Source organism: Phlebotomus papatasi, chromosome 3 (assembly GCF_024763615.1).
Source record: "Phlebotomus papatasi isolate M1 chromosome 3, Ppap_2.1, whole genome shotgun sequence".
NCBI lineage: Eukaryota > Metazoa > Arthropoda > Insecta > Diptera > Psychodidae > Phlebotomus > Phlebotomus papatasi.
The window spans coordinates 54,750,396-54,777,285 of record NC_077224.1 but is presented as its reverse complement, the minus strand read 5'-3'; the positions used below and the strand labels follow the sequence as shown (position 1 = coordinate 54,777,285).

Below are 26,890 nucleotides of genomic sequence, written 5' to 3'. Positions count from 1 at the left end.
GTTAAAATAAAAATCTTCCTAGAGTATTCACTATAAGATGCGATCAGTGAAAATACATTTTATTTGTCAATTAATATAGTGCAACTTTAATAGTGTAAACGGATCTATTATAAAAAGGTTTAGGAGTTTTATTGGATTAATATTAATTGCATTTAAATAGAATGACAATCTGTGTCAAAGTTTTCTGCTCAACTTAATATCAATAATGATTAATATAACTCTATTTTTCGTTAATAAATACATAGTAACTTTAATAATGCAAACGCGTTTGAGATTTATGGTCTTGTAATTTGATTTTTTCAAGTCATTAGCTTCTGTCGGTTCTGCAGTTTTTTATTAGTTCGAATAAAGTTGTCTCTTATTTCTAGTTACAAAAGACAGTTAAAAAGCTTGACGTGTACCCGAGAATTTTAAACTAATTTAAAGAATAATAAAATATAAAAATTTACACTACCAAAGTTGCACTGAAATTCAAAATTGATTAGGAATCATTTAAGTTTATAATTTCGCTGTATACAAATATAATGGTTCTAATGCTCATGGAATGGTGCCGGCTAAAGTCCCGAAAGCTAAAAATTAAAATTAAAAACTCAAAACCAAAATAACGAAAATCATAATTCGAACACTAAAATTCCAAAAACCAAAATCCAGAAAGTCAAAATCCAGAATGGTCAAAGTATAATGTATAGAATAATTTCCCAAAATAGAAGAAAATTTTGCTTTGTCTTCAGCAAGCTCTCATGCAATCATGGGAATAGCTATGACACTTTTAGGAATGCAGGATTATGAATTCCAGGATATTGGCGTTCGGAATTTTGGCTTCCGGGATTTTGGCACTTGAGGAACTCTGGCGTTTAGTATTTTGAGTTAATCAGGATTTTTGCTTTTTCGTGATTTTGGTTTTTTCGTGATTTTGGCTTTTTCGGGATTTTAGTTTTCGGGATTTTAATCTTTTCTGTATTTTGGCCTTCGAAATTTTGGTTTTCGGGATTTTGGCTTTTGGGGTATTTTAGCGTTTGGAATTTTGACCCGTTCGGGATTTTAGTTTTCGTGATTTTGTCTCTTTCATATTTTTTTTCTTTTTCGTGATTTTAGTGTTTTCGGGATTTCAGTGTTCGGGATCTTGGTTCTCCTTTTTTTGCCATTTATGATTTTTGCTTTTTAGTGATTTTTTGGCGTTCGGGATCTTAGCTTCCGATATTTTGGCATTCGGCATATTGGTCTTTTTAAGATTTTGAGATTGGGAATTTTGGCTTTCGGGATTTTGGCTTTTGGGGTATTTTAGCGTTTGGAATTTTGACCCGTTCAGGATTTTGGCTTTTCGAGATTTTGTCTCTTTCATAATCCCGAAAAGAATAAATCACGAAAAGGATTTTTTTTTCGTGATTTCAGTGATCTGGATCTTGGTTTTCCGAATTTTGGCATTCAGGATTTTTGTTTTTTCCTAATTTTTGGCGTTCATGATCTTAGCTTCCGATATTTTGGCTTTCGGGATTTTGGTTTTTTCAGGATTTTGACCTTAGGAATTTTGGCTTTCGGGATTTTAGCTTTTGGGGTATTCTGGCGTGTGAGATTTTGGCTCATTCAGGATTTTTGCTTTTTCGTGATTTTGATTTTTTCAAAATTTCGGCGTTCGAGATCTTTGATCGTGGGATTTTGGCCCATTCGGGATTTTGGCCCATTCATGATTTTGCTTTTTCGTGATTTAGGCCCATTCAGGACTTTAGCTTTGGTTCTGAATCTTGGCCCACTCGGGATATTTGCTTTTTCATGATTTTGGCCTTCTCGGGATTTTGTCCGAGACCCCTTATACAAACGAAATAATAAAAGAACTTAAAAATATTATTTACTTTATACATACTTCCTTTTTAAATTGATTATTGGTGATTATTGATTTGTTAAACTAAACGATAAACAACTCAATTAGGAATGTTTCTCAACAAATTTGGTCAAGAATAGTTCTTTTTTTATCTATTCGTTTTTTAATTGACATAAAGTACAAACGGTAAATGATATCGACCTATGATCTTCAGTGACTCCTCTCATAAATCAATGTGTTTTAAAAGCTTTTTCCCCCTATTTTAAAGTTTTTAAATTTGTTGTGAGTTTAATTTATGTATTCCTATAAATATAAGTCGCATATTGTTCTAAACATACCCAAAATAATTTGAAAATGTGAAGCTATTCATGCAAATGCATAAATATTTGGTAGTGCCCAAAATTTAACCTCGTTTTTGCATGTGAAAATGCAGAAAAAAAGGCCAAAAGAGTTGATTGTGAAGGAAAATTGATAGCACTAGCAATAACAGATCCGAATTTAAAAATGAGAAAAAAGAGTATTCCAGAAATGGGAAAACGGTTTTTATGCAAATCATGTAGAATTTTAATGGAACATGATTGAAATGAATTAGCAGGACAGCACGATTCACAATTTTTTTGTTTCTGTTTTCCAATTTTTGTTATTTTTTTTTGTTGTTTTTTAAGCAAATAATATTTTTCATCTCACATCATTTTTCTCATCTCTTTTCTCTGTTTGACATGGGTAAAAAAATTAATTTGTAGGCACACATATATTGGTTTTTTATGCAATCTCGTGTTATTGAACATGCGTGCTCTATCAGACATATACAAGTTATTTTTGTTGCACACGAGATATTAATCAAACATTTTTGATACCCAAATAATCCTCAACTTATTGTACATCATTTCCATTTATAGTCTCGATTTTTTTTGTCACTGTTTTCAGGACAAGGATACTTCAATGTGTATCGGATGAGTAGATAGCCAATAAACGGGAAAAAATAATAATACGTGGAATTAAGATAATAAAAAAGTGTAAAATAAAATTGTAATTAAAATCTCGTGCTATTGAAATTTTCATTAATTGCAATATATTGGTTATTTATACCCAGCATTAGATATAATAAAAAATAGTGAACACTATCTGGGTAAATTCTATAGGAATTGCCTCAAATATTGCATCCGAACTAATTAATGAAATAAAAGTGTTAAGTACAAAAATTAAATTAATAAAAAAAATTGTGTTTTTATCTAGGGACAAAAACGCGGAATAATTGAGAACCAAAAAGCAACAGAGGTTATATACAGTAAAATGAAAATAAAGAGTATTTTTTGAAGGGGGTGGGATAGTTCTCAACACATTCAATTTTTTTACCATGATAACAGCGCCGCCCGCTATTATAACACGGGCCGTATGGGAGACTTGGCCCTCACCATTGCGCGCGATACACGTGTAATCTCCGATGTCCTCGTGGCGGATGGTTGAGATGCGCAACTCGGTGCCATCATTAAAGATGCCCACAGTAGAAGAAGGTTCCACCGGGTTGGCATCTTTGTACCACAGTATTTCTGGTGTAGGTGTGCCATCGGCCTGGCAATTTAGAATTATTGAATCACCTGCAATAGAAAGGGATAAAATAATTAAAACCAGCTTAAAGGTTCTGGTTTTCTTCAGCTTAAAGGTTTATGGCGGAAATGAAGAGTATTCTAACAGAACACAACTACTTAGAACTAGGGGGAAGTTAGGAAACTTTAAATTTGTTCAAGTATTTTAGCTTTAAAATTAAGTTTATGAAGCTAAAGCATATCATGGTAAAGTCCAGTTCCATTTTAAAAAGGAGAAAAAGGTCCTATTTCAAGAACACAAAATTAAAATTTGAACCACTTCCCCCTACCCATGTCGAACGTAAATTTAAAGAGAGATTTCTATAATTAAGACTAATAAATAAATAAAGAGAATGAAGAGAAATGAATATCCCATAAGAACTAGGTCTTTTCGGCTTTACAATTCAGAAGGCATAAGTAGCCATTTATACAGAAAATTAACAAAATAATTTAGTCAAAACCGTATAAATTCGTTTGAATTTGACCTTGATACAAGGCATTTCAGAATTGACAGTTTCTGGATTTACCATTACGATAATTTTATCTACAAATAGGAGGTAATTTGTGAAACAATTTTTGAAACATGTCTCCTAAACAAACGTATGCCATTATTTTCAAAAAATGTCAAAGTCTCAATAATTTGCCTTCTGTATTTCATGATTGCGAACTGACATTTAAATCTGCCAGATATCATGCCGATCAGCCGATTTCTGGCCAAATCATTCTGATCTGTGAATTTTTAGCGCCAGAAGAGGAGGCCCCATAGCAAAAGAAAGCGGAATAAGAATAACAATCGAAAAATTCCTAGGAATTTTCCAGTATTTTTCCTTGAAGAAATCCATAGAAATTTTCCGTAATAGATTACAAGGAAAATCCCATGGATTTACGCAGAATTCTTTTCTGTGAAATACATCCATGGAAATGTTCGTGGAATTTATGTAGATTTTTCCACATAAATAATAGGGAGTTAAAAATGAAGTTGTCGCATGCACTTCATGCTTTTACTTCCGAATTTTAAAGAAATCAAAAAGATCATGGGGATTTTAATAAGTTTTATTGAACCAGCAATAACGAGTTAACATTTTATATAATAAAAAAGATTTTGATAAAATAAATATTTTTAGAAATCACTAAAAATATTTGCGGAAGGTTTGGAAACAAATTATCCATGTTGTTACAACTCCATTTTATTTTCTAGACATTCGAGAAAAATAGTGGAAAAACCGCGGAAAACCCTATGGAAAGATAGTGGAAATTTCCATATGATTTCTCCAACTTATCCCGCGGACGATTCGCGTTTGATTTTCCATATAAATGTACCGCGGAGTTCCGCGGAATTTAACGCTGGAATTTCAGTGGATCGTATTCCAAATTCCAGGGAAAACTTCCTGGAATTTTAGCGTCAAAGTCCGCGGATTATTGCAATTTGGACGCTAGTTTTCCACTGGAATTTTCATGGAATTTTGCTATGGAAGGGATGAGAAAAAATGTGAGGCAAGTTAAAGGTATCAAGATCGTCTTATGGAGGGAAGGGATCCGCTGAAGGTCCCGTCTCTATCTGTAACCGTTCAGCACCTAAACGTGTTAACAGACGTACAGACAAACGGTACGAACGGACAAGCAGGGGACGTCGCTTCTGAGAATTCGTCTAAAGTGGAGTTCGAGCAGTAAAGTGAATTCATTGATTTTCTCTGGTACATGCTGTTCTGAATAAAATTAGGCAAAGCAGAAATATAGCAAAAACTAGAACTGGGAAATCATTGTAATTAGAAATGCTCTTTAGTTAATTAGAGCATCCTATAAACACTGAGAGAAATCCGAAAAAGTTAAACTAACATTCCGGAAATGTTAATTATACCCTGCAGTATTGATCCAAAATCGGTGTAAATATTATGCTTTTTAGGTGTATTATAGGTTAAAGTCACCCTTTTTCATGTTAATTTTGAACTAAAAAAGGTGTACAATTAACATTAAAAAATGTTGATATATTTTTACACCTAAAAAGTGTTAAAAAAGTTAATCGCATCTAAAGGAAAAAAAGTTAATCGCCCCCTATGTTTTTCTCATTGAATATACCAGTTTTAACTATACAGAGACTTATTAATATAATCACATCTCATTTCTTTACCAAGGAAGTATATTGCTAATGTTTCTAAATAATTGAATAAATATTTAAATCTAAATTTCTTAATTTTTCTTTTAAATTTTCATTTGAAAAATAAATCCATCCTTTCAATAACCTCTAGAAATGCTCTTGCAGAGGGTGCTATTGGTAATTTTCAGTTTGCAAAATTCGATTTAATGCTATAATTTAAAATTTTATGAAAAGCTTCAGAAGTACGGTTTTAAATTATGAATATTTATAGAGCAAATTGGGCTAAAATATGAACATAATCTACAGAATTTATTGTGCCAAAATGGATGAACCCGAGGCTTCATTAGTATTTGTCACTGTGGACTGTGGGGTTGGAAGCCACATATCACTCAAACCCGATTTTGAGTTTTAACCACATCACAAACCACCCGGCGTCTCCACTTGACTCTGCTCCATCTGCAAAATTCTGTTGTATATAGTTTTCTGGAAAAACTTTTACGCTTTCTCAGTCAGTTTGGAAGTGCGAAGGGTTGCCACCCTCTCCCTTCGCATTATTAAATATGCCATGCAAGAAATACATTCAACAACAGTGGTCTGTAGTTAAAAAAAAAATTGAACTCGTGGGTGGCGGAAAATGAGAAAAGTGATTAAAAGTTAATTTCGAGCGTGTGTGAAGGGGAGAAAAAAAATTAATTAATAAATCAATTCTATCTGGAAGGGAAAAATAAATTGCTTCCAGGAATATTTTACTATTACATTTTTTTTTCAATATAGCCCTTCATTGTTGGTTTATGAGCTTATATTTTTTTAAGTAGCTATAATAGTGCTTTAAATGAATGACTTTATGCAAATTTCTATTGAGTGTTTGTTATAAGCTTGACTTACTTAATAATGCACAGTTTGAAGATTTAATTTTGCTTCTTTTGAATTTATTTAGGGTAGTTTCACCAGTTTAAAACTTATTGTAGAATTTCTGGGAATTTAGAAAACTTTGAACTGTGGTGATTTTGCTTTCCTATATTTATTTTATACTACTATTTTTAAACTTTATACTCTTAGTATTTCAACTTTTATTATTTTTAGAAAAATAATAAAAGGAACATTAGATTGGCTTTACAATCGCAACTACAACGAAAAGAACGGAAATTTGTATTCACATAGTTGTTCATCTAAAATCGAAAACCATAAGCTTGAACGATTGATAACTTTTCGATAGTATTGATTCGATAGTATCGATAAAACTGCATCTAGATTTAGATTGGATCATTAACTGTACCGTTCGTAAATGAAATTGACTTGTGATAGATATTTATATCATCTAAAACAATGCAGAAATCATTTAATTTTTACAGAATCGATAATCGATACAATTGAAAACAAGTTATCATGTTACACCACGATTAGAAACATTCGACGTGAACGAAAATAAAGAATAAATTTTTGGTTTTTGATTTTTCGGAAATCTAAGATCTTCTTTATTTGTCTTACGATCATGTCACACATTAATAAGATGTAAAGAATTTTAAAAAAATCTTATAAGGTAAAGTACTCTTTATCCGACCGGTTCCTCTATTCGACCGGTAGATATATTTATTCAATTTATTTATATTTGCTATAATATTTTGTGTATGATCTAACATTAATAGGTCAATTATTCTTTAAATAATACGAATAAGTGACAAATTCATAGAAATTGATGAAATTCACTATCAAATATTCAAAAATTGACCCACCGGTCGAATAGAGGAACCCGATCGAGTAAGGGTACTTTACCTTACTCCAGGATTTTTGCAAACGTATACAATTCATCTGAAATAGGTTTACCCTGTAAATTTTCCAACACTTACGGTTTAAAATCGCATCCAGTGAGCTACACTGGACTTAATTCCACAGCGTATCTTTTTCTTAGAAAAAGTAATTTTTAATTTTTAAAAAATCGCCTGCGCGAAGACCTAATTGCTCTATGGGATATTATACCAGCAGAATTAGGTGTGAAGTTTTCATAATTACACCTCATTGCATTTATATAACAATCATATCGTTAAAATTATTAAGGGAATGCTTTCAGGTACAAAGGGTATTTTTCCCCTAAGAAATGTGGAAAAAAATATGAAGTGTTCGAAGCCAGAGTGTGTACGAAACCTGAAAGCCTTCTCTTCTAATTTTTTTCTAGTACAGTGATATAAAAAATCTCGTTTGAAGATCAGTTTGAATTTGAGGAACTTACCTAAATTAACGTAGATTATATCTTCTGGGGTGACACTAAATCTCGGCGGTGCGTGAACATCTAAATGGAACCAAGTGCCGTTCTTGTTGTTGTTGGGCGATCGATTGAGGAATACGACTTTGCACTCATACCACCCCTGATCCGATTCACGAATATTTGTCAAGTTGAGGGATGCTGCGCCAAAAGATGAATCAGGTGATACACGAGATACTCGTCCTTCGTATCCTTCACCGCTGTGTGTTGGGTAGTTTTCGTACCAAATGTATATTGGTATCTCTTGGCCCTATTTGTTGGTTTTGTTATTTGTTTTTTTTTTAATGTTGAGGGGTGGAATGTAGGTTTGGAAAAAGAGAAAAATTCATATTAGTAAGAAAATTCACATGACGCTGAAATTACTTTGTAAGCACATTTTATTGCAGAGAATTATTTATAAAAATAAATACATACGATACTACATAAAATATAGAAAAAGCTCACATTTTCAATAAATTCACAATATAAAAGAGGAAAATCATACATTTTGCAATGATACAAATATGTGGAAGAAAATCTACATGATATCTAACAATGGTCCTATTATTCCATTTATACAACTTCCCTCCATTTCACCTTCCATGAAGCGTAATCAATTTATTATAGGTTTTTTTCAAATGATATCCTACTGCTGCTTTTTAACATAACGCAATTGCACAAACTGAATGCATATCGTCATAGTATAATTTTATAACAATTTCAATATAGAGGAAAGCTCGCTTCGGACGACTTATGCTTCGCACAAATCACTTTTTTCAATGTGTTATAAATTAATGTGGCCAATTATAATATTATATTTTAATAGCCAGTCCAATTCCTCAAATTTTAAGAAAACATGGGTGACATCCATAAAGAACACAGAGAAAAAATTGAATTCTCCGAAGCTTGAGTCGTCCGAAGGTAGCGCGCTTTCCAATACGCAACTTTCTCTCAAAATTCATATTCACACTGAAAAGTCCTCTAAACATTCAAACTGTATTATCACCCCCCTCGGATTTCACAGTTACACCATGAAAGATTTTTTACTCGCTATTTAAAAATTTCTGTTAGTTTTCAAATACCAATAAAGTACCAGTTCTCAATAAGAGATGTCACATTTCAGGGTTGTAATTAGGGGTAACACATTTTTGCAAATTTAATTTTATTATAAATATATTTTTTCTCTTGTTTTTATCTCTTTTAGATTATAATAGGGTAAATTAAGCTATTTCAAAACCTGCTCTAAATGGAAATTTTTCGCTACTCCAAATGGAAACGTCATTGTTTTCACGATAAATACAGTACTAAATTATTACATTTATATATTTTCTATACCACAGTTTCATTATTTAGTTAATTTTTCTCCAAATAAAGCGAAAATCCATGCATATTCACAAATTTTAATTTGTTAATTTCTCAGAAAAATTAAAAGTGTACCTTTTCACCATCGAATTTTTTATTGATCGACCAAGTTTTCCAATTAAAAACACAATGAGGTGACTGTTCTTTATTCGTTTTGTTTAACATTTATCTCATATTTCTGGGTCATTTTAGTTAAATTAAGTGCTAATCTTTATTGTTAACGGTACATGAAGTTTTCAAAAGAAAGAATTACCTATTTCGTGAACAAAAAGGGTTTTCTGAAGTGTCTGCAAATGTTTCAATAGGAAACCTCGGAAATATGATTTGTTTTGAGAAATTTTAATATTGTTTTAAATGGGAAAAGAGCAAAGACTAGGAATAATAACAAATCCTGAACACAGGAGCAACTCAACAAGGTTTTGGAAGCATTTCGTCGCGGTTTCACTTAGGGCCTCGACAGACCTGAGGATTAGCCGAGAGATGGCTTAACGTAATTATATTCGAAATAATGATTAAACTACATTTCCATAATTTTCCACTAAGTCGTCTCTCGGCATAAGTCGTAAGTGTGTTTAGGGCATTACACTGTTTGTCTCCAATTAAGAAATTTTCCTTGTCTCCATTTTTATTAATATGTTACCAATAGAAGCATTATACGTTTGCGTATTTTTCTTGTATTTAAGAAGTTTTCAAATTATATCTAAAGAATTTTGACTAAACAATAACATTCTAGAAGAGTCAAGGAGCAAATTTATGTAATTCTCTTCAGAAAAAATATGAACTTAATGTGTTGAATCTTCTGTCATAGTTAAAGCGTCAGGAAATGGTTTTGAATTAGGACATTTACCCTATAGTTATAAAATATATAAAAGGGTCAACTCGTTTTGCCACCGTTTTACTTTTTTCAATTTAGCTAAAAATAAATAATTTCAATGCTTCAAAGCTTTGTTCGGCCTATTTGTAACACAGGCTTTAGAAAGATATTTTAAAATATTTCACATTTTTTATCTTAAGTTCGTTTAGGATGAGAAAGAAAACAAAATATATAGCTTTTTTAACTAAGATTATATTTATGATCATGTTCATTTGTTACAGATCAGATTTTTCAATAAGACTGGCATATTCAATTCTTTTTTTACCAAAATCTTGCTGCATTTTCTTGTATGATTCAAGTTTTTTTTTTTAAATTTTGAATATCAATACATGTTTTGAGCAAGTGCTCTTGAAAGCAGACATAAAGAAAAGTTAATCAGAAAGCAATATTTGCGGCCACCGCCGTCTTAGCGTTGCTGACCAACCTCCAGAGCTAAACGGTGGAAATGCTCCTTCTGAGGTTGTATAATTATCGAATCACTGGCCGTATTGCATGGCTCCGATATGTCATCTTCGAATTCAAGCCACTCGACTTCGTCGCAATCATCGTCCATGGCACTGTAGTCGCTGACGGATGACTTTTGGAGTTCTAACATTGTAGCGTAGATTTTCGAACTATGACTCCCAAGCTGTGTATTGTCATCAAGAAGAACACCAGAATCTGCTTGTGTCTGCCTTAAGTCCTATGATCAGGAAATATATTTCAGGAATTTCTCAGGAGAATATCTTGTGTAATTGGTAGGCAATGAATGGAATGATATATTTCTCAATTTATGATGCAATTGCACTACATTCTAGTCATTCTATTGATATCTCTAATCTTTGTACTTCGAGGTCGGTAACATTTCAAGTCAAAAACAAAACAATGTAAAGTAATTGAGAAAAATTCTAATTATAAAAAAATCGCAAAATTTGTTTCCTTATGATAAGTTACCGACTGTTCTATTCCATACAATTAATCTTCAAACTTAGAATGGCAAAAATTCTAAGAGGAGAAGTAAGAATAATATATATGGCGTTTATTTTTAAATGAATACTATACGGTTCCTATTGTGTAAATCTGGACTTAATATCATTGGATTTTAAAGTGGGTCAGGGGGGTCATCCCGAGTTTTTGTAATTTTGAGATTTTGATGTACTCAGAAAGATAATTTAATAAATTTTCAGATAACATATAGAACTAACTTACTTTGTTAGAACTATTTTTCACAATTCTAATCTCTTACATACATGCACAATTAATTAGAAGTAAAGGGAAACAAATATGAATTTCTTGCGCCATTTTTGTGAGGTAGGGCACCAACTGTCACTAGTTGGTCCCCTATTCTTCTTATTTCAAAAAAATTTAATAGAGCTTTGGAAGAACAAGGGACCATCTTCACTACATACAAGAAGAGAACATATTTTATAAGTTAAAAACGTGAAAATTTCAATGTTTATAATTGTGCTCAGACAAATAGAATAGAATCAAACAGTTATTGAACAAAAATTTGCGTAAGATATTTATTTATAACGAATTGAATATTTAATACTGTTTCCTGAAAAATGACTCAGATTGAGATGAACTCCTTTAAAATCCAATGAGCGATATATAAATGGTTATCATTGAACCAACAATATTACTATGAATTCATGTGAGGTTGTACAGACTCTATTTTATGCCTATATCGTAATTTAGAAGATAAATAAGATGTTTTTTAGGTAACAGAATGAAACTTTTGCGATAAAATTGCTCTTATGAATATAAACCTTTAAGATTCTATAGGATATTACGACGAACAACAAAGTGTTTTCAAATTAAAATGCAATATATTTTGATTTTCCTAAGTTTAATCTTTTAATTAAATAATTTACTGGTAAGATAAGTTTGTTAATTGCAACTTTTACTTTTCTAGACTTATTCTAGTCTATAGAAAAATAAACATAGATATTTTTTAAAGCGAATTTATCAAAGTTTAATTTGAAATTTAAAAAAAAAACCAAAAATTTGCGATAATTTATATTTTTGAAATATATCAAAATCCGGTACATTACCAATTCATTAGCAGTTGAGACCGATGCAGCCGGGTTTAGGATTTCGATACCTTTCAATTAAATCAAAAATCGACCAATTTGTTTGAGAAATAAGCCCTCCAGAATCATTGACATTAATAAATTCAAGATTACGATTTTTTCTGGTCTTGGGTGTCTGGTCGAAATATTCGCCCGGACTTGCTCTGAAACACACCGAAAATTATCGAATCCGTAGGGTCAAATATAAAGTAAAAACGTAATTTTTTGAAAGGGATGGAGGCGATGGAGGGGTTGGGGGGTGTGAATTGGGTAAGTGAATTCTCTAGAATACATTGATTTCTGGGGGGGGGGGTCATCGATAACCTAAAGTTGATATCTCTTGCTGTTTAAAAACTACAGTGCTGTCAATTTATAAAAAAAGTGGACTGTATATAAGTACGCTCGTAGATCTCGAACACAACAAAATATCGTATAAATAAGTTAGATTTATGGATGAACATTAGTGTAATCTTTGCAATCATTTCTTGTTAGAAAAAAAGCAAAAAAAATCAAAACCATGCGAATTATACTAGCAATTTTTGACTTCGATTTCAAGGAAATTCAAGAAAAGTAGCAATTTACTCTACATTTTCTTATTATTTTGAATATAAAATAATATTTATTTAATACGAGAAATAAATGTTTATTTATTTTGTCCATGATCTTCTAAAAGAACTAAGAGATTTCTAATCAGAACAATCCTATAGGACATTTGCAATACTGTTCTACGTCCACGTCTAAGAGACCACTTTCTTCCATCATGAAGAGAAATATGCATAAATTTAACCATAGAATAAAATTACTGAGAAAATTCTCAAAATTTGATAGGTACGTGGTAATTAGTAAGATTTCTGTTTTTCTTAATGACATGTTTTTCAACAAAAAGATCAGCAACAAATATTATATAAACTCCTATATTAAATTAGTTATAAATCTTTATATATCTCTTTACATTTATCTTATTCAATAAAATTTCTGCTCATTTTGCGCAATAAGAAAAAAATGTTACTTACAATCGGAAGAGCAGTTGGATCCAAAAAAATGCACATATTTGAAGCGCTGCGTTTTAGAAGTATTTTTCTGTTTGATATCCTCTGGCCTGAAGTGCATGCTGCACACATACTTATCCTTCCCTACAAGGGACATAGAGAGCCAACGACTCCTGTCGTTGAGGGAGCTCTACACGTGTAGCCCAAATTTCCCGAACTTGCAAGTTACTTGGAAATCTAAAAAAAATAATAATTCCAAAACAAAATTGCAAAAATACATGTCAGAGATTTTCTTTAGTATATTTTCTTTTATCCCACTTTCCACTTGTTTCTAATCTTTAGTTTAAATTATTTTCTTTAGTTTTATTAAAAAAAAAAGAAATGTGCAATATAGCCTCTTCGTCAATTCACCAAACCTAAATACACGAATATTGAGTTGGTTTTTATTCGAAAACTCATTTTCTATAAGCTCAAACAATTTTTTCACTGATTTAAAAAAAGCAATTGAAGTTTTTTTTTCGCAAGACAAAATTACCCCTAAATACAATCCTGTCGAATATGTTGGCCGGGAAGATTTTCACCGTATCCACATTTTTCAGAATTTTTTTTCTGTTCATATTAATCGCCGCTTAGAACAAATTACACCCCCACGCATTCACAATTAAATAAGCTATCACTCACTATTTTTCACTAAAATTGCTGCGTCAAAAGAAAGAAGAAAATTGTAACTTACCTGTGGAAGGTCACCCCATTGGGATTTCGGTGCTTACAGTTGAAGCAATTTATGACCGCGCACTTCATTTTTCACACGTTTCACTGCACAGATATCTTCACTCACACTCAGTAATTACTGGAAACTATATTTTTTTCTACAATTTGCTGATTTTCTCACTTGTTTTATCCACAAAACTCTGGACCACCAGAATAAAAAAAACACAACAATGCGGCGATTGTCAAGGGGTTACGGATCTGTCCGCGGCGTGTCGCTCGCGTCATGCCTTCATGGTGGACATTTGAATTCTCTATAGAAATTTGGCCAAAATAACGAACATTCCAGGGGGGTGTGTATTATCTAGCTTGTATCAATTCACAAGAATTCACCCACTTTTGCACAAATAACAGCACATATCAAATAAGTCTCAAGTAGGTATAATTTTTGTACATGTAAAGGAAAAGGGCTCCTCATTTGTCCCAAAGAGTGACTCAATACAATACTTCACTGACAAGAATTTATAAAGTTTCATCAAATTTAAAGAACTTTTTTCTTAAGTTCATTGAAAAATTCCTTGGATTTTTCTTAAAACTAATCTGAGATGTTTTATAAAACAGCCAGAAGTCAAACTATGCTTATATCACTTGGGTTTCATTAAACAAGGCATATGCCCTAAGACTTACGGCCAGGGGCCTCTCGACACTTCATTTTTCCATACGTTTTTCATAGAGGCAATGAAGACTATTGGCAAGTTTTTTCCTAAAGAGAATTGACTTATCAGTCTGATATATTTCGAAATCGTACATTAAACGCTATCTAAAAATACATATTTCATAATGTTCGCCAAAATTATACAAGAACTACGAGCAAATTTATTTAAGTTGCGGTGCAATAGATGCAAAATTTTAACAAGGAAAAGTGAAAAATGGCTTCACTTTTTATTAGGCTTGATGGGCCACTGCTTACGGTTCAAGCTGAGAGACGGCCTAACGTAATTATAATCAAAATAATTATTAGACTACATTTCTATCAATGTCCGGCTATGCCGTCTCTAAGATTAAGCCGTAAGTCTGTTTAGGGCATTAGGTTTGTAGCATTTTATCTAAGTTAAACTTATAAAGTCTTATGTTTTCTAGATTTTGAAATTTTTTTTGAGGCTTCCTTGGACTCGAGCTGAAAGTTTCTCGAGCTTTCGAGTATTTCTATTTGAGTCATTATCGGACGTCTATATATTCAGATTTTACTCGAAAATCTTCTGAATGTTGCTTGAGATTCTTATAAAATCTCGTTGGGTTCATTAAGTTTCTCTGAGGATTTTCCAGTTTTCTTAGAGTTTCGAAACAATTTTCGGATTTAGAAAAAAAAAAACATATTTTCCTTACAATTGGAACTTAATCTTTTGTATGAATCACCTCTTTAAATTGTACCATGTTGTTGAATGCAAATAAAATATTCCTTTTTCTTTTCGTTTTCACCAATGCCATATTTATTATTTTCTGAGATATGAAAATTCAAAGGCAAACGATTTAAAGAAAATTCCCCATCACCATTCTCCCTGTGAAAAAAAATCCACACGATATTCAATTTCATTTCGTGCATTTGAGCAAGACAGCAAAACATTATGATAGAAAAGGCAAAAAGAAAGCCAACTTGGCGCAATATTCTCTGTCTGATATAAATTTCGTAAAAGAGATTTATTACCCTAAAGATGGGTACCTTCTTTTGCTCCAATTCTCCTCTTTAATTTTTTTCTACTTTTCACCATTTGAAAATATCACCATCACCCTCAGTGTTAATCCAAAAATATATGGAGGATCTCTATCAAGCTGATTTTCCACCCCCAAACTTCCCCCCTTCTTCCCAGTGTTATCCTCAATTTTGAGGTTATTGATGATCATTCGATGTCAAAATTCAATTTTCCCAATTACTCAATTAGTATAAGCAGAATTAATTTATCAATAGAGACACGCACTTTAGCCACAAAGTATCATTCAGTAATACCCATTATATAAAACCACTCAACAAGTTTATGGTAAAAAATAGCCCCTACTAAACTATAAATTTACGCCCTTTTTGCATGACCAAATCTAATTCAGATTAATTGTTAAAATGGATTTAGTACAACGTATGGGTAAATCAACAGATTTTTTTTAACTGTCTCACACATTCGATTGGCTCCGTTATTTTGGGGAGTGCTTCCTTTCCTTGAGTTTAACCCCTATGTAACCGCAAGAATCTAACCAAACTGATTGGAATAAACCTCCATTTCTTTAACAAATTTTGGTGTTACTTAGCTGCAGCACACTAGGCAGAAATTTAAGAAAAAATAGTCGGAAAATCGTAAATTTTTAATGGTTTCAAATAGTAAAATGTTCCTGAGAGAAGGAAAATTAAGACAGTAAAAACCATGTTGAAAACTTAAGGCGTCTGAACACTGAGCAATTTAAAATAAAACACTTTTTTAAAGAAAATTTCCTCTGTCATTGTAGGACGAAATAGGGTAAAGTAATACAAGTTGGACATAGTGTTACAAGTTGGCCAATTCGCCGGTACAAGTTGGACATGGCTTTTTTCTTGATAAATACAGTAGAAAATTTGTATTTAAGCACAAGGAACCAAATTATAAAACTAAAGCATTAAAAATATGCAACTAAAAATGAAGTACTAAATTTATCAAGAAAAAAAACGCTGTCCAACTTGTACCACTTTACCCTATCAAATTTTCTTTTAAAGGGCAACTTTTGACGAAAATTGCTTTTAGAGTGTAGACATCATTATTTATTTAGTTAAAGTTATTTCTGATCAATCTTGCGCTATTTATTCACAAAAAACGAGTATATTTTGAGCAGATTGAAGTATTTTATTGGGATTTTTATTATTTAAAATGATTATTCCTATTTGTATCCGAAACAAAATTTAATAAAGAAACTGGCATACTGGTTTTAGAAAACAATCAAGTGTCAGCACTAACTTTTCCTCAACGGTTAAACCCCCCATTGGTATTCGAATTGACGTAATAGATTTGTCTCGGAGCGGCACCGATTTCTTCCAAGAGCGTTCCTAGTGTTAGCCTATAAGTTACCACTTCGGAAGGAGTATCGTAGAGAGGATTAATATTGAGAGAGTTTGTTCATTTCGGATCGTTGTAGGGAATAGATCGTTAGGAGGAACGCAGAGGGTTCTGGAGAAACCTCTGACGGCCAAGGCACTCATCCACGCGAGTGTTTTAAGAGCTTCGCCCTTACAGATTCCTTGATGGATGTAACACAAGAAGATCTAATATTTTCATATCAAAATGTCAAACATTTCTTCACGTTTGCAAGTGTCGTAACAGAAAAGGTTAAAAAGAAAGATCTAAACTTTATCCTGCCAAAATTTAATATTTTTTTAGTTTACCAAATTTAGTTTTTGATTGCACATTAGTTTTTTACAAAAAGTATTTAAAACATGACTATGTTTGAGGTTAATTAACTAAAATCGTAAAAGTGATTCTTTTCATTCGAATGTAACATCAGAATATGATGAAAATTAATTTAGGATTCCTATCTAAGACTTTATTTTACTTTAAAAATATCTTGCAGTAATGTTAGGTATTCTAAATTAATTTTAAACTTTATTTTATTTTATTTGTAAATCTATATACAGTTTTTGCAGGGGCCTCTCAACATTCATTTTTCCATATGATTTTGCATAAAGGCACTGAAGACTAATGGCAAGTTTTCCAAAACAGAATTGACTTATCAGTTTGATATATATATTAAAAGCTATCTAAAAATACGTATTTCATAATGTTCACCGAAATAATACAAGAACTACGAATTTTTACAAGGAAAAGTGAAAAATGGCTTCATATTTTATTAGGCTCGATTGGCTCCTGTTTTTTTTTTTAATCTTTAGTGCAATATCAAATTTATTTATGGGCAGGGCTTAAGAATATTTACCCTTAATAAATTAACCAAACCTTTTATAAGACTCCCAAAAACAAAATTTGCAAAAGAGTATCTTATTCAACGAAACTAAAAAAAAATCTTATCATACAAAGTCATTAACTTGTGTGCAACTTATGTGCAACTTTTGAAAAAAAACACGATTTTTATTAAATACTGCGAAATTCTTCATGTTTCCGTACTTCGCACAAATGGAACGTTCCGTTGATGCGAGTGAGTTTGGCCCCCTACTGTTCGTAAACCGTTCATTAATTCTAATATTTAAGAATGCTCATGCTCACTGATCAGACATATAGATCGGATCGGTAAAGACCATCCTTAAGTTCTAGAAGTAAAGAAAAGCATACAAGCAGGAGAAGGGCAAAGTCACCCGCATTTACGGTAGTCTTTTTTAATTAAAATAATTTATTACGAAATATTGAAAAAATTGTTAAAATTAAAAACATTCGAAAACACGAATAGAATGTAGGTTTTTATAGTGTGTAATGTTTTATAGATGCTACTTATTTTAGTAGAACAATATTACGTACTTGAGGATTATGATCCTTCAATCTCAATAAGGAAAGAACCAAATTTCATGTTACCATATTCCACTAACGTAACGTAACAATTTAACGTAACAATTTCTAAAGAATTAATTTAGTGATATTTTCCAGCAAAAACTTTGGCGTATTTCCACTGTTTGACTGGATCAGTCTTGCAAGCTCATTCAAATTGTTCAGAAATGAAAGGGATGGTCCTAGAAGTTGCCAAAAAAGACCTCCAAAATATCAATCAACGGACTTTGTGTTCCAGTTTTAATTTAAATTAATTTAATATCATGGCATTTCTTCCATTGTTTCTCGCAGTCATCCTCAAACCAGTAAAATTCGACACAGTCAGTGGCGTAAATTAGCGTTTGGGTGAAGACACTTTGTGCAAAACTGCCGTTTCTCATGACGAAGGGTTGTGTGCTGGATAAACAATAATTACACTAGGAGACACCCCATAGAGACACACCCCATTATGGTTTTCAATACGAAATTGACAGTGGGTGCAGGATGGAGAAGGAGTTCCTTTGGGGAGGAAAGGTCATATTCATCGAGGGAAAATCCGCATAGAGAAAAGGAGCTTTCATTGGGAATATCACCGTTGCTACCTCGTTGATTCCTTTAATTGCAATTCCAACTGTATTCCACCCTACTCATCTCATTCCACAATCTTCCCATCTCTAGCCATATCGCCTTATTTCCAAATCACGTCTGTATTTTCCCTTTTATGCCTATTAACAAGCGGGAGAAAAAGAATCACCCCCTGAGTCAATTTAGAAATGCCATTTTATTAAATGTTGCCATTTACTGAAATTATTTAACAAGCCCCATCGATTGCTTTTCTACATGTGGTTGCAGCATTGTCAGGAAAAATGTTTTAATTGGTTAAACTTTGACATTTTCTGTCTCTTGTAGGCAATTCTGAATTTCTTTTTAATGGCTCCGAAGGTGGATCAAATACCAAGCGACTCCATGGAGAACTTTATTCTGAAACACATTTTAAGAAAAATGTGCTTTGAGGGAAGTGGGGCACCTTTAAAATGGAGCAGATTTGAAATTGGGTTTTTTCCTACTATTTTAAATTAAATTGAGCCTTATCGTGATGTATTTTAGCTTCATAAACGAATTGTAGAGTTAAATATCGTTCAAAGATCCAATTTAATTTAAAATAATAGAAAAAATCTCTATATTAAAGTTGCCCCACTTCCCCCTATGCGCGTTTTTTGTTGATTAGAAATTATTCATGAACTACTGCAAAACAGAGAATCATTATAACCATCTCGAATTGAGCTAATACGCACAAAAATATAAGTTTTGTTTTATATATTCTTGATATAAGACCTAATTGCAGAAATTAGTTTAGTCAACTAGCATTAGTATTAGTACTCAATAATTGTGTTTAAAAAGAAGATTTCGTGATTACTTCTAATATCGAATCCAATCTATAAAAAATAAATCACGCCCCCTATAAGATCTACCACTTCATTTTAATTGAGGTAAATTTGATCTTCCAGTGAAAGTTGCACTTCTTTCTTTTAAACCAAAATTAAAAAAATAAACTCACTGTTTTTAGTATTTTTTTATTATTAAAACTCAGAAAAATAAACGAGCAAAACTTACTCGAATCGATGTTAAATTAACTCTTTTTCGTTGTGACTTGCGATTAACTATATTTTAGAGTTCGGGCAGAATCACATTGACAGTAAAACGCTCACCGTATTTCGTTGATTTATGCATTTTCATTGCAATTCTTACAAAAACTTTCAATTACCGAATTACCTTATCTCATACTCAGTGGCACTAACTGAAAATAGTATAAAAAATTGAATAAATAAAACGAAAATGCGATAAACGGTTAGCAAAAGGATTTTTTGCAACAGTTTTTCGTACAGTCTTGCTCACCGTTTATCGCATTTTCGTTTTATTTCAGTTTTCGTATATTATTTTCACCTAGTGCCACCGAGTATGCGATAAGGTAACACGGTTATTGAGAATTTACCTAAGAATTGCAATGAAAATGCGTAAATTAACGAAATACGGTGAGGTTTTGACGGCGACGGTGAGCATTTGACTGTCAATGTGACTCTGCCCTTAATTTAACTTCTGTTTAGGTGTAATTTTCAGAAGATCTTTTTCAACTTTTTTGTCTTAAAATTTACATGACAAAAGAGTGCAAATAACTAATTTTAAGAGTAATAACTCTTTAAAGAGTTGAAAAAACTCGTATTAAGAGTTAAAATAATTGCTTTTATAGTTAAAATAACTCTTTTGTTTTTCAAATCGCAAAATGGATATATTCTGCAATTTTATGTTTTTCTGTTATATTTCTGATTCATGTTGTTTATGGACTTTGTCACACGAAAATCTTCTTGACAGAAGTATATTATTAAAATGAAAACATTTAAGCATATACTTCAGTCGAGATAAAATTTTACATCGAAAAAGAGTAATAATTATATCGATATCCGTAAAGTTAATTCAACTCGCACGTAAAGTTGTTTTAGCTTTCTTTCCTAAAATTTATAACGAAAAAGAGTAACAATTACATCGATATTCCTCGAGTTAATTCAACTCGGCGATAGAGTTGTTTCAACTCTACAGTTTTTTCTTAGTGTAGAAATTATAAAGAAAAAATGATCCCAGAAATTAAGCCATGCCCATAAAATACTGGAAAAATTCTACTTCTATGAGAAATCAAACTTTTCACAAGTTTTCTGATGTTAATAAAACGACATTGCGTAATTTATCATTGAATGGTTAATATGAAAAAAAAACTTTCATTAGAATAGGACTCAGAAAGACTCATAATCTCCGTTCATGCTGCGTAAAAATTTTTCAGCTGGAAAAAATATCCAGACAGATAGACACAAATCTATCCAATTACTCTTTCCAAGCTCAACAAAATTTGTCTGTACATATTCCTATATTAGTATGAAAAAATGCTACATATTCCGCATCAAATGAATAAGCGTGAACCATGCGAATGGAGGAAAAAAAATACTAAAAAGTCATGATAAATTTTGACGAAAGTATTTCCAATAAGTTCCATGTGGCACAATCTTGTTTTTTTTCGTTGGATCCACTTGTTTTTGCTATTCGACATTGCAGACCTGTTTGGTCAAATGAATACGCACATTGGAATGAATTATGGTATTCAACCCCATCTCACAAGTGAGATTGAAAATTGTTCAAGAGCTGTGGGCATGAAAAAAATTCGCGAGGGTTGATCATTTTTCAAATAATATTGTCCCATTCATCGAGCTTTTTGTTCAAGGTTTAAAAATCCTGAACTGCTGTTATTATTTCATCAAATTCAATAGGCAAAAGCCCGAAAGCTTTCGGAATTATTGCAAAATTTATGTCAATAGACTTTTTTTTACCGATAGAAAACTTCGATATAGTAGACGATATACAAATTGACATAGAGAATTGAACATTGTGACTAAAACCTTTTTTATTGATAGTTTAGAGATGCAATGAACTAAGTAGTAACAGTAGTAGTAACATCTGCTTTCCGATGCAAATATCCCGAGTACAAATTAAGTTTAGACAATTTTACTCAATTAAAAGGACCATAGGACTGACAATACCATCTTTGTAAAAAATAATGCATGTTTATACATTTTGATTTATAGGACTATTGTACCACCAGATAATTTTTGGTTCTTGAAAAAATCCTAAAGAGTGAGTATGGACTATTTTAATTGGGAAATCTTTATACGATAATGCTCTTATGTACCGCCCAGAGCTATAGTTTAAGCCGAGAGACTGCTTATCATAATTATAATCAAAATATTGATTAGACTACATTTTTATCAGTTTCTCACTAAGCTGTTTCTCGGATTAAGCCAAAAGTATGTCTAGAGCATAGGGCTTAGCCATATGGCTTTTTTACGTTTACCAAAATCCCGAGATTTATCAAAAATTGGGATTCCGAGATTTAAATATTTCGCTATTCGTGAATTTAGAAGTCCCGGGAACCCCTAAATCTAAGAGTTTAAGGTCCCGGCAATAAGAATAATTTCAATTTTTTATCAATCAAGACTTTTCGGAAAAATTCGACATAAGATTGGATTTTTAAGAAGAGCAAATGATGCATTAGGGGAGACTGGGGCACATGTAACCATTTTCGATACATGCGAATTTGAGGTGATTTTCCAAGGACACCGTGATTTTTTGGAAAATATTTTTTAGCTCATGTTTTACCCTTGGGTATAGGCAATTCGTCGAGGGTAATGCGGATGCTGGAAAGCAATTGAGTTTTCCATAAAAATAAAATTTGTGTCCCTGTGCATTTTTCTCTTTTCACAAAATACCTGGGGTAGAAGTAACCACTTTCTGGGGAGGATGTAAACACCTTTTTTCCCACCCTTGAAATTAACTTTGCACCACTCTCGATTATTTTAATTACTTAAGAGATATATAAAGACTGTATATTTTTCAAAAAATCACGACACTTTTTACAAAGAATAATTAAAATAGCAAAAAAACTAAAAGCATGCATATCAAAGACATTTTTCAATAGATTTTCCCCATATTTTGACATCATGTGACTTTTTATTGAACATAGCGCCACCAATTTTTTTCGTAATCTATGAATTATAGATATTTCGCATGAAGGTCAATTTCCCGCTCTTTTACCTACTCATTTTGTGAAATTGAAATTGCCTGTTACATCTACCCCAAATGCTGTTTTCTGACCAATTATTAATTCTTTTAAAGTAATGAGTATCTCAATTTCTCTAGTAAATGCATTAATATAATCCTAAAAGATGTAGGAAAGAACTGGTATTGCTACATTTCGATTATTTTACACAATTTTTAATTTCCAGGTGGAAATCCAAATGATCAAAATAATCGAAATATCAACATTTTCAGGAAAATGATTTTTATTTTTAAAGTATATTAGGATTTTATTGACCAATTTATCTGTGGACATACGTCCCCATGGTATCTATGAATGCTTATGGGTTTTATCCTCTGGAGTCTTAAAATTAATGAAAAAAATCACAGTGTTTACAACTACCCCAGATTACTACTGCCCCAGTTCCGCCTAGATTTTGAAAAATAACAAAAATTGTTTGCAATTTAGAATTTTGAGACTTTCGATATCTGGGCTAGGATTTCATAATTGTAAATTTCCTTAAGTATGAACAATATTTCAATATTTTATCTGCAATATTTCCTTTAGAATATTTCATTTATAGCATCCATTTTGTCTTCACAATTGAGTTAAATTCTTTTATAATTGCATGCATTACAAAGAGTATAAGAAAAGTATGAAGAAGCACAAGCCTCAGAGCCAAAATAGTCATACTGATCCTTGAGAATAATTAGAGAATATTGAGAACCTGTAAAATTTTTTAATAAAAAATTATCCTAAACAGTAACACGCAGGGCTCAGGATTTTAGGTTGTTATTTGCATATATTTCCTTTACCTAATCCTTTACTGCCGAATTTAACAAGCTAAGGAGTATTAACTTGAATCTATTTGGGTACTTATATACTGGACGGACCTACGGCTTAAGCTGAGATGTGGCTTAACGTAACCATAATCAAAATATTTTTTAGACTGCATTCCTATCATTTTCCCACTAAGCTATCGCTCAATTTAAGCCGTAAGTCTGCTCAGGGCATTACACTCAAGAAAGAGATTTTACTTGTGATTTTATTTCTTTCACTCATTTAAAACAAAAAGAAAATCACAAAATTCCAAAGTAAATTCCGATTCAAAATTACCGTACTGTACCCTGTTTAATCTACAATCTTCAAGGTTTCGTGTCCAGTGTTTCATCTTCAACATTTCGTCTGCAATATAGTAAGGTCGGGTAATTGGATCGTTTTCCGAAGAGCGCTACTTAAACGCTTGGTTTTGGACTGATGGAATTCTTTTATACTTCTTATAAATCCATAGATTTTTTCACTGTTTCATTCAGAAACATAATATAAAAAATATCAAAAATATTAAATAAAATTTATAAAATAATGATAATTCTGAAATAAGTCAGCATGCACTAACTGGGTCGCCTTTTCGCTAATTCACTTTTAATTAAACCTTTGGATTTAAAATACTTTTTCACAAGGAAAAAACAATAAATGTTTTCAATCAACCAGCTGTCATTAGCGAAAAAATCACTGCTAGAAAATTTTTAGTGAAGAACCTAGCTGGCACAAGATTGAAATGAGTCGATTACACTCATTTATTTAATGGATAAAAATATTATTTTTGCTTTTTCTCAAACTTGAATAGTTATATTATGTCACTCTAGTGGCTCTAGTGACTATATTACGGAAATAAAAATAAAATTATTATTTTAAGTGGATTAGTCATAAACGATCCAGATAGCGAAGCACCCGGATTAGCACACTTGACTGTATTCTATCTTCAGTATTTTGTCTTTAGCAGTCTGTCTTTAATTTTTATAATGAACATTTCGCATTAAGTCTTATCGTCTTCCAGGTTCCTAGACTTTCGTACAATAGGTCTTCGGACATTTGATCAATCCATGTAAAATACACTTAGGTATTGTTTTCTGGAAGAGGTATGTACTTCCAGGAATTTATCCGTTCCCTTTTAGACACAAGAAACAAATTCCACTCTCTTATTGATGCCTTGTTCAAAAAGTGATTTGGCAATAGATGAATAGAGCCATAATACAATATGGAAACTTCCCAAAACCGGTAAAATAATTATAAGATCGGAAGTGATAAGCCCCTTTTCGATGCTAGAAAAGGTACAATGCCGAACACATTGATTGGGGGTGGATTTGAAGAAGAATCCACAGTCAACCCTTGTCATTTGTGCTCATCCCTCTTGGTCAGCAACGAGTTTGATTGATGGACTGATGAGTTGTGCACACGTAGCAAAAGGGGATCCAACAGATGCATACAATGAGCCCGAGTGTCGTCCTACCAAGGAACAATGAGGAGACACTGTGGCGGAAACTCATTAGACACAGTCCGACAGGATTGAATATTTTATAAAGTGATTCAGGGAACACTCTTATTGGATAGCTCTCCCCTATTGAGAAAGCAATGCTCAATTACATTGACATTTCCACCAGCTTGGACTGAGAAATATGCTTGGTTCCAAGTGACTCATTTACTTGATTGAGAAATATTAAACCGGAGGGATGATAAAATTGTCCTAAGAAATATATTGTGCAATACCGTCAAGTAGGAAGGTATTATTGTGGCACTTAAAAAGAATTGCGCGTTTCTCTGTTTTTTTTCTTTCTCTTCTACCCATCATCTTTAGCCATTTGAATTCATTTCTTCTACCATCATTTTAATTATTAAATGAATGTAATGACAAAGAAGCAGCAAAAAGAGGCATTTCAAGAACCACAGAACATCCTCAGGGAGAAAAGTCTCTCAGATTGACCCTAATTTGCCCTTCTAAAGCTTTTTTTTCCTGGTCGTCCTCACCACCATCCCCCATTTGTCCATCCCCCAGATCAACAAAAGTACAATTTATTTGATGACAATTCACGATGAGACGGCAGTAATATCACAGATAATAATACCACAATAGTATGGCTTTGAAATGTGACTGATGGTCTAAGAGTCAATGACAGATTCTAAGTTTGAAAAAAAACTCAAGAGCGTTTTTGCAAATGAAAAAAAAAATAAACTTTACACATTAAAATGCTAATTAATTCTGATTATTAAAGTGCACTTTAATGGAAATGAGTCCCTCGAACTTCTACATAGCTCTTTTTTTGAAACTTTTCTCCAATTCTAGCAATTGGATTTATCTCTCCCTTAATTTTTTTTTGTTCCCCCAGCTTGGGGCCAGAGGTCATAGACCACCCTCGCAGATATCATGGTTCCTTATGTACGAGATGGTGGAAGTGTACATGGTGTGCGCCTCTATGTTCCTCGTATCGCGACGATAAAGTTTACAACTTTTTGGTGAAAAAGTTCTAGGTGTGGCTTTGCCAACATTATAATTCCATCAAAAGTGCCACCACGTTTTATGTACATTATGGCTCGTCTTGTCTATAGCACTTCTCTTGTGCAATGAGGGAGTCATGAAATTTTCCACCACTCATCCTGATGGAAAAGTCACTTTTTTTCGTATTAAAAATTTGAAAATTGAATTAGGGGCAAGAAGCCTGACTGCAATGAATTAATGGCATAAAATTATAAACATTTATGTTTCTTGAAACTAGTTGTTATAAATTTCAAATTGATAATTAAATTAGATTTAAACATTTTCGAACTTATGGAAGGTGTTATGATTCCATTGTCAACAGGGCATTGTATTGAAATATTCAGATTACAATACGATTTGGATATCATAAATTAGACTAGATAATAATGGGGAAATTCAATATCACAGAGGTTACAATTAGTGCTCGAAAATGAAGGTAGATTATTGTCTCGGATATGAACCAGGTATAGGATATCAACCTTCAATTTTCACGCTCCAAAAAATTGAATTCAGCAATCAAAATGCATTCTAGAAAAAATTAAGAAAATTGAAAAAAGGTCTTTTAAATTAAATTTTTTTCCAACATTTTTAATTCTCTCTAAATTTAAAATGCAGCTGAAGCCGACTTACTGTTATCGGTCTTATTGGACTCATCGGTCTCTCGGCTTAAGACGTTCGTCGGCTTAAGCCGAAAGACAGATTAATCATAAACTGATGAAAATATAAACTGTAGCCAGTAGCCGAATTTT

The 26,890-nt window shown here is 32.2% G+C and overlaps 2 protein-coding genes across 2 annotated transcripts in view; both read right to left on the bottom strand.

The window, feature by feature from the left end:
- The window catches only part of LOC129807673 (protein turtle), a 115,652-nt gene that overhangs the window by 44,536 nt on the left and 44,226 nt on the right, over positions 1-26,890 (bottom strand). The window contains exons 4-5 of the mRNA XM_055857103.1: positions 7,728-8,010; positions 3,176-3,417 (exon numbers count right to left, since the gene is read on the bottom strand). Of these exons, the coding sequence (XP_055713078.1) occupies positions 3,176-3,417; positions 7,728-8,010 (525 nt within the window). The remainder of the gene's footprint in view (positions 1-3,175; positions 3,418-7,727; positions 8,011-26,890) is intronic.
- On the bottom strand, positions 10,255-13,103 carry LOC129807680 (uncharacterized). Its single transcript, XM_055857115.1, has 2 exons — positions 13,040-13,103; positions 10,255-10,657 (listed from the first exon to the last, which is right to left on the bottom strand). Exons 1-2 carry the CDS (start codon positions 13,073-13,075, stop codon positions 10,382-10,384), a joined length of 312 nt encoding a protein of 103 aa, XP_055713090.1. The 5' UTR covers positions 13,076-13,103; the 3' UTR covers positions 10,255-10,381.

Bases quoted from the DNA above. Each gene is read 5' to 3' on its own strand.
- LOC129807680 (XM_055857115.1), bottom strand. From the start codon at position 13,075: ATGTGCATTTTTTTGGATCCAACTGCTCTTCCGATT. The intron at 10,658-13,039 runs GTAAGTAACATT...TCCTGATCATAG, and splicing joins ATCCAACTGCTCTTCCGATT to GACTTAAGGCAGACACAAGC.